This window comes from Salvelinus sp. IW2-2015, linkage group LG19 (assembly GCF_002910315.2).
Source record: "Salvelinus sp. IW2-2015 linkage group LG19, ASM291031v2, whole genome shotgun sequence".
NCBI classification, from domain to species: Eukaryota; Metazoa; Chordata; class Actinopteri; order Salmoniformes; family Salmonidae; genus Salvelinus; species Salvelinus sp. IW2-2015.
This window is the reverse complement of record NC_036859.1, coordinates 11172876-11182031: the sequence shown is the minus strand read 5'-3', so window position 1 is coordinate 11182031 and position 9156 is coordinate 11172876. Positions and strand designations below refer to the sequence as shown.

Below are 9156 nucleotides of genomic sequence, written 5' to 3'. Positions count from 1 at the left end.
TTGAATGAGTAGGTGTGTCCAAACTTTTGACTGGTACTATAACCAAGACTGTTGGTTCTATATTGGATATCTGGAGATCCTGTAATGAAACCAGGCCTGGCAACTGTACCTTGTTTTCAGATGTTGGCAATACGTCAGATTGCATAACGTTAGGAGGAGAAGAAACAAAGTGTTGACAGACTACTCCTGAGCAAAACCCTGGATACAGTGAGATTCCAAAAACAGGCCATGAAACTGGCTCTCAGAGGCTCCCACATCCTGCACAGCACGAAGAGTGATATACAAACTTAAGACTAGAGAAAAACACATTGGCTGTGGCAGTTCTGTAATTTGATTCTGTGATGAAAACGGTCTGTACAATATGCCATTATAAACTTTATTGAAATTCTATTTAGAAATGGACAAAAAAGTATTAGCTGATCTATATAAACATTTACATGGACTTCTTTATCGGACATAAAATGCATATGTGCCGATTCATTGCTTCTCCAAAACACATTATTCTTAAATAATGCTCATATATTGTACATTATTGAACCAACAATACATACCGCAAACACACATACCGGAGTAATCATCATTTAAAAAAGTAGGATGATTCAAAACTAGACGGTGTCTGTGGTAGTCCCTCGTCAAACATGGTGGAGTAAGAGTTCTTGAGGAAGTCGACGTAGTTCTGAATGCTCTGTTTGTGGCTTTTTGACTGGTCCAGGCTGAGTTGCAGGTCCTTTAGACGCACCTCAAACTGCTTCTCAGCCTGCAGAGAAAAACACAACCAATCAATCTCTTTATTGTCCAAATTTGGACATTTGTAGTGCAGTCAAGGTAAAAACAACAATCTGATCAAATATGCTCATACACATAGGACAATAAGGCTTCACGCTCAAACAACAGTTACTACTATCAACACAACATGATTTCATTCACCAAGGAATCAATCCATTGACCTGACAAATGTACAGTATGTACTACTATGCTTTAAAATAGAAAACTGGTCTGATTCATTGTGTATTTTATGGCATCAAAAAGTAATGTACTGTGTTCTCATTAGCTTTGAGGGATATGGGGGAAAATGTCACATGGTTTGCAGTAGGCTATCGCAGCTACAATATCCCCCATCTACACACAATACCCTATAATGACAAAGTGAAAGCATGTTTTTAGAGATTTTAGCAAATGTATTCAAAATGAAATCTCATTTATATAAGTATTCACACCCCTGAGTCAATACTTGTAATTCTTCAAGCTCTGTCAAATTGGTTGTTGATCATTGCTAGAGAACCATTTTCACATCTTGCCATTGATTTTCAAGTAGATTTAAGTAAAAACTGTAACTCGGGCACTCAGGAACATTCACTGTCTTCTTGGTAAGCGACTCCTTTATAGATTTGGCCTTGGTATGCAACTCCAGTGTAGATTTGGCCTTGTGTTTTAGGTTATTGTCCTGCTGAAATGTGAATTCACCTCCCAGTGTCTGGTGGAAAGCCGACTGAAACAGGTTTTTGTCTGTGCTTAGCTCTATTCCGTTTCTTTTTATCCTGAAAAACTCACAAGCCCTTAATGATTACAATAACATGATGCAGCCACCACTATGCTTCAAAATATGGAGAGTGGTACTCAGTAATGTATTGGATTTGCCCCAAACATAACACTTTGTGTTCAGGACAAAAAGTGTATTGCTTTGCCACAATTTTTTTTTGTATTACTTTAATGCCTTGTTGCAAACAGGATGCATGTTTTGGAATATTTTTATTCTGTACATGCTTCCTTCTTTTCACCCTGTCAATTAGCTTAGCATTGTGGAGTAACTGCAATGTTGTTGATCCATCCTCAGTTTTCCCCTATCACAACCATTAAACTCAAAATGTTGCCTCATGGTGAAAATCACTGAGCGGTTTCCTTCCTCTTTGGCAACTGAATTAGGAAGGAAGCCTGTATCTTTGTAGTGACTGGGTGTATTGATACACCATCCAAAATGGAATTAATAACTTCACCATGCTCAAAGGGATATTCAATGTCTGCTTTTATTTTTTGTACCAATCTACCAATAGGTACCCTTCTTTGCGAGGCATTGGAAAACCTCCCTGGTCTTTGGTTGAATCTGTGTTTGAAATTCACAGCTCGACTGAGGGACCTTACAGATAATTGTATGTGTGCGGTACAGAGATGATGTTGTCATTCAAAAATTAAATAAAACTATTATTACACAGAGTCCATGCAACTTATTATCGGACTTGTAAAGCCCATTTCTACTCCTTAAATTATTTAGGCTTGCCATAAAAAAGAGGTTCAATACTTACTCAAGACATTTCAGCTTTTCATTTTTTATTAAATTTGTAAAGATGTCGAAACACATAATTCCACTGACAATATGGGRTATTGTGTGTAGGCCAGTCACACAMAAAAAAAAACGTAATACATTTTAAATTCGTCTGTAACGCAACACAATGTGGAAAAAGTCAAGGGATGTGAATTCTTTCTGAAGGCACTGTATGTGATTGTGTCTGGTACTTACTGACTGCTTGCTTTGTTTCATATGTTTCAGCTCATTCTCTCTTCTGCTCTTCTCAGCTTCCAGTTCCAGGATTCTGGTCTGAAGGGAACTTTCTCTGGAGACGGCTTTGTCTTTTACTTTGGAAACCTTGGCATGAGACAAATAAAGATTATGAGATGTGTCAAAAAGAAAACCACACAATCGACAGAAACTCATCCCCTAAAAAACACCATCTTCAATTCGCTTCTGTGCCTTTCCATTCCCTTCGGTGAACATTGGTTCCACTTAATATGAACCTTTATTCTGAGCATTTGAATTTGCTTCTATATACACATACAACAGTTTTGAATAAAATCATATGCTGAGTGTATGAGCATTAAATACTGTCCACATCCACACATTAAATATCCTATCCAGGAGCTATCATACAGTACCTAGGGGTTAAAGCGAAAAAGAATCCCATGACTGAAACTTAGGCCGATCTCAGATCCATTGTCTGGGGCCAGGTTAACCTGCATAATGAACATCATGCTTTTAAGGAAATAGGATAATTTTGTACATGTTTTAAACTTCAAGTTTGACCAATTCCAGTCCTTTTCAATCTAAAACCTAAAAAATAAATAAAATATTTACGAGGAAAATCCGTCGCAGTGACGGAGAACTTTAACCCCTGAGTACCTGTTGCCTGACATCGGCCACTGCTGCCTCCAGTTGTCTGTTGAGAGCCTGGCAGTCTGCTGAGCGCTGTTCTAGCTGCCTGCTGCTGTAGTGTAGCGCCTCCTCCTGCCCTGCCAGCCTACGGATCAGCTCCTGGTTCTCCCCATGTAGCTCCTCCATCTGCCTGGAATACATCATCGGCAATACACAAGGAACACATTCATAACACATTCGTAACCCATACCCAGTCACAAGCAGTACATTAACATTTCAGAACATTTCAGAATTCACCCAGGGCAGGCTTAAAAACGTATTTTTWAAAAACAATACATCTTCAATGTCACTAATGTACTTTGACATGAGAAATACAGAGGAATCTAGTTTGGAAACCAAAAAGCAAAACGGAAGAATGTATTAATTCTTTCAAAAGAAGAAAAAGTAACAATTTTACTTTTGAAGAGCATCCAGTTTTTGCCGTAGCTGTGAGTTGGCCTCGTGGATAGACTCTTTCATGTCCACCGACGACCTCATCTTCTCCCCTTGTCTCTCCACCTGGACGCACAATAATCATGCCTTGTGGTTAGGCAAAAAAATGTMGTTGGACTGACTCAATGATATCATAGATGCTGAATGTATGTTCAGTTGAATAGTCTTGACTAATGAGGACTTGAATGAGGGTTCAAACATATACAGTACAACACCACAAAGAGTTGCACCATGCAATTACTGAAATTACATTGGCTTAACAAGTCACCAACACAGCACACAACACTGTGCACCGGTGATATGAGCAACATTCAAGCAAGCATTGATTGAACAGTGCTGAAACATCCATAGAAACACATTTTAAAACAGTTTAAGGTGACCATCACAGCTTTACAAACACACAAACTACAAAAGGGGCACATAGGGCTTTTGACCTAACTTTATTTTACTGCAACCCAAGTACATCCAATCACAAACCTCAACACCAACTCAAAGCAGGACCGGGGGATGCACTATAATAACATTGCGATATAATTATAACAGTATAATGGGAAACCATACATAGGGTTTGACTGACATCTGGTGGTAGATACTGTACTCCACCACCTCAGTGCTTACTTGCCCATCTACAAATTACATTTCGTCTTACGGCTATACGCACACCTTAACCTGCAGTTGTCTAATGGCCTCTGCCTTGTCTGCACATCTCTTCTCTGAGCGCCTCAGGTTGTCCTGGCACTCCGCCAGACTCTGCTCCGCGGTGCTCAGTAACTCGGGGTACTCTTCCAGTTCCCTCACGCGCCCCTCCAGCTCCAGCCTCACCTGGGGTCCCGGGGGAGGGGCGTGCAGGCCGGCAAGGCAGGGGAGYAGAGAAATGTTAATGACTGATTGGCTGCACCTCTCTGAGTAGCTTTCACCGACTGGACCCTGACTGGTAACTGAAGCATAGGTAATGTATGCGGAAGCAGGGCTTGGCCATTCACCACTGATGTGTTTTTTTTTCTCAGAGTGAATCTGTGAATCTTTTGAAGTCTTTCAACAAAATGAGGTTTAATCAGAAGCAGCAGTTAAGTTCCAGTCCTGTTAAACTGACGTGTCGATAGTTGAACCATAGTTAGGATGCAGACTAGGGAACCCCAGTGATCACTGAATTTTAAATGACAGCATACGTTGGTTTTTACGCCRAGGATAAATGTGAAGCTGTGCACTTTGAAATGGTTAACAGCACAGGCAAAGCCTTTAGGAAGCAATGCGTGGGTACCAGAAAGACCAGAAACAACTACAAATGTTGGTAAACAAATATCAAAACAYACAGGATATCACATTCATTTTAATTTTACTGAACCAAGTAGTGTTTGTGTCTCAAACTATTTCAAGCAATTTGATATTCTATTCTGTTGAGTGAGCCCTCTCTTGCTTTAATTTTGAAGGACGCAAACCAATTTAAAGAGACACTTCGGGAGTTTTTGGCAACGAGGCCCATTATCTGCTTCCCTAGAGTCAGATGAACTTGTAGATACCATTTTTATGTCTCGGTGTCCAGTATGAAGGAAGTTAGAGGTAGTTTTGCGAGCCAATGCTAGCTAGCTTTAGCGCAATGACTGGAAGTCTATGGTGATCTACTAGCATGCCAGCTCATTGCCAAAATCCAGAATTATCCCTTTAAGACAATGCTGCTGCTACTCTCGGGTTTATCATATATGCATAGTCACTTTAACTATACATTCATGTACATACTACCTCAATTTGCCCGACCAACCAGTGCCCCCGCACATTGGCTAACCGGGCTATCTGCATTGTGTCCCGGCACCCGCCACCCAGCACCCGCCAACCCCTCTTTTACGCTACTGCTACCCTCTGTTTATCAGATATGCATAGTCACTTTAACCATATCTACATGTACATACTACCTCAATCAGCCCGACTAACCGGTGTCTGTATGTAGCCTCGCTACTGTATATAGCCTCGCTACTGTTATTATTCACTGTCTTTTTACTTTTGTTTTTATTTCTTTACTTACCTATTGTTCACCTAATACCTTTTTTGCACTGTTGGTTAGAGCCTGTAAGTTAGCATTTTACTGTAAGGTCTACACCTGTTGTATTCGGCGCACGTGACAAAGAAACTTTGATTTGAATGTAGCCAACAGAAGACTTTACCTTCTTCACTTCCGCATCTCTTCCTTCTCTGATGTTCTCTGCTTCCCTCAGAAAACCCTCCAACTTTATTCTCAGATCCTCCACCTCCATTTGAAGCTCTGCCACCTGAGAGATGTGAGATGTGAGGCAATACGAGGTGAATAAAACAGACAGCTGCTGCCTTACCTTTAGGTCTCTCAATACATTCGTATAGGATTGAGTAAGTATGGGAACTTGGAAGTGTGGTGGGGTGCKGGATCCCTGCCTGACTCTGATACTGTTCTGCTTGGTCTTTCCTCTCCTGTGAGACGGTGCTYTCCTCTTTCAGCGCTGCTTTAGAATGGACCAGCTGCAGCTCCAACTCAACGATGGACGCCTGGAACCGGAGATAAATACACAAATAGAATCCTGAACATGGTGGGAACAAACCACATACTAATAATCATACATACACTCCCCCTCCATATATGTCTGGACAGTGAAGCTAACATTTTAAAATGTGGCTCTGGGCTCTAGCATTTTAGATCAGGTGACATTTTATTTGAGGGTATATTCATACAAATCTGTTTTACTGTTTGGATATGGAAGCACTTTATGTATCTAGTCCCCCCATTTGAAGAAGTCATAAGTATTTGGACAAATTTCCTTAAAGTGTATTAAAGTGATCAAAAGTGTAGTATTTGGTCCGGCTTTCCTGCCACACAATGACTATGTCAAGCTTGTGAGACTGTTGTAGTTGTGTTTAGATCATGTTTTGCCTAATAGGAACTGCATAATGAGTCATTATTTCTAAGTGAGTAGGTAAGATGTTTCTGAACGCATGTAAATTAATCCTGATAATGCCATGATTAGGAAAAATCATGAATGAATCATGAATAATGATGAGTGAGAAGGTTACAGAGGATAAAACAAAACATGCTAACCGCTCATCATTACCAATAACAGGGAAGGTTAGCATTTTCAGAGGGTATGCTATTTCTACCACTGTAAGCCTTACTACTCATGATTATTCACGATTCATTCATGATTATCCATGATCATAGTAGCATGCACATTCATGTAGAAGTGTTCAGAAACATCTTCTATTCTTACTTTCACCATTCCGTTCCTTTTGGGTAAAATATAACCCGAAACACAACCAAAACAAACTGCAAATGCATCCAACGAGTTTGTAGTCACAAGCTTGATGTAGTCATTGAGTGCAAGGAATATGGGACCAAATACCAAACTTTTTACTACTTTAATACACTATATGTGAATTTGTCCAAATACTTATGACTTCTTCAAATGGGTGGACTAGACATATAAAGTGTTTTCATTTCTAAACGGTAAAACATGCATGGAAAAACCCTCAAATAAAAAAGGTGAGATTCTGTACTGTCGCCTCATATGAAACATTTGATCTCAAATCCAAAATKCTGGAGTATAGAGCCAAATGTAAAATGTTAACGTCACTGTCCAAATACATATAGAGGGGAGTGTATAAACATATCATCCTGTATTAAGGTGGGAAGAAGTTTTACATGTTAGAATAAACAGAAAAGGTACACAAATTAAAAAGCAGTAGAGCTAGGTTTGTTATCTAAGCAATTAGATGTAATAGTTTACAACATTTGTTTATAGATGTGGTAGTTTAGATAATTTGGGGCTAATCTATGGCTCAAGGTGAAGTAAATCAATAGTTTTTGGTTGGTGCACACACAACTTAAAGGTCTATATTGGTGTTTAATTGTCCTACCTTGAGGGTTGCATTCTCAAGGCCAATGTCTCCGTTTTCAGCGTTGAGTTTTTCCACTTTTAGCAGTAAGACCTCGTTTGCAGCAGTGAATTCCTCCCTCTCCTTCTGTAGCCTTGCAGTAATGTCTGCTATTTGGCTGTAATGACACATCAATAAGCAATTGCCACTTGCCCACTTCTACTTTCTGTGAGGAGAAAATCTGAAAAGCTTTAAACATTAAAAGAACAACATTTATTGCCTCAAAGACCTGGATTAACAATATGCCAGACTTTTTGTGTCCAGGTCAAAATGAGAAACGACCTACCCTTTCAGTAGTCCTATCTGTGCATCAAGCAGAATTCTCGCGTTTGTCTTCTGCTCCTGTTGTCTCCTCCATGTGTCCCTCTCTGAACAAGCCTCCGCCAGCTGAACATCCTACATGTCATCATGCCACGTAACATAAATCAGTTTACTGTCACTGGCAAGGAACAACGGAATACCTGGGTCGCGTTCAGTAGGGAACACCGTAGCAAAAGTAGAAAAGCCTTCCATCTTAATTTTAAGTATGGAACCGTTAGACAACAATACAATGAGTGTACAAAACATTAGGAACTCAACTCGGCTCTTTCTATGACATAGACTGCCCAGGTGAATGCTATGATAACTTAATGTCACCTGTTAAATTCACTTCAAATCAGTGTAGATGAAGGGGAGGACAGGTTAAAGAAGGAGTTTTAAGCCTTGAGACAATCAAGACATGGGTTGTGTATGTGTGCCAATCAGAGGGTGAATGGGCAAGACAAACGATTTCAGTGACTTTGAATGGGGTATGGTAGCAGTTGCCAGMCAATAAAATGCAAATKAAATTACTTAAAAATCATACAATGTGATTTTCTGGATTTTTGTTTTAGATTCCGTCTCTCACAGTTGAAGTRTACCTATGATAAAAAATGACAGACCTCTACATGCTTTGTAAGTAGGAAAACCTGCAAAATCGGCAGTGTATCAAATACTTGTTCTCCCCACTGTATCTAGAAGAACAAGTCCAAGACAACTAACTCTCTACTCTGTAGGGAATACTCTTGGAAAATTCAGTCAAGATGTTTCAGAACTCCTATAATACAACAACAATACAACTGTGACATCACACCAAATTGCTTGCATAACCGTGGGGAGAGCAGGGCTAATCACATCCACATACTATATTCCTGCCCAGTCCTCAATCATTTCTGGACCGAAGTATATAAAGTACTGRATGATACGCTTGAACACTCACGTTCTCTAAATCCAGAACACATGTTCCTATGGAGAACCTCTCATACACTGGTCCTCCAATATGATAAGTACCTTTTCAGAATTCTGAGAATAACAGCACTTAAACAGATTACTAGAAACTGGCTTAAACCCCTGGCACCACAAATAAGCAATTGGAAAGAAAAGAATAATGAAATCTATAGTATGTTAAATGATAACCCATAGAATAAGAAACCAAATGACTATTTGAGATACGATGGGAAGAAGTGTAAAAAACTGACATTATATTGTCAAATATTTATAGGCCCTAACAGGAGATAAAATGTACATGTTTTAAACAGACGGGTGTGGGTGGACACGTGTGTGTGTGTGTGTGTGTGTGTGTGTGTGTGTGCCGGTGGATGTGTGTG

General features: G+C 39.8%; 1 protein-coding gene across 4 annotated transcripts in view; it reads right to left on the bottom strand.

Annotated features, from left to right (window-relative positions):
- Window positions 1–355: 355 nt before the first annotated feature.
- The window catches only part of LOC111979430 (outer dense fiber protein 2), a 13937-nt gene continuing 5136 nt past the window's right edge, over window positions 356–9156 (bottom strand). For 3 of the 4 annotated variants that reach the window (XM_024009965.2, XM_024009966.2, XM_024009964.2), the window contains exons 9-17: window positions 7818–7927; window positions 7514–7649; window positions 6041–6151; window positions 5797–5901; window positions 4301–4459; window positions 3603–3703; window positions 3173–3335; window positions 2516–2641; window positions 356–757 (exon numbers count right to left, since the gene is read on the bottom strand). In XM_024009965.2, the coding sequence (XP_023865733.1) occupies window positions 578–757; window positions 2516–2641; window positions 3173–3335; window positions 3603–3703; window positions 4301–4459; window positions 5797–5901; window positions 6041–6151; window positions 7514–7649; window positions 7818–7927 (1191 nt within the window). In that variant the 3' untranslated portion in view covers window positions 356–577. The remainder of the gene's footprint in view (window positions 758–2515; window positions 2642–3172; window positions 3336–3602; window positions 3704–4300; window positions 4460–5796; window positions 5902–6040; window positions 6152–7513; window positions 7650–7817; window positions 7928–9156) is intronic. The other variant, XM_024009967.2, reaches the window with a different exon arrangement.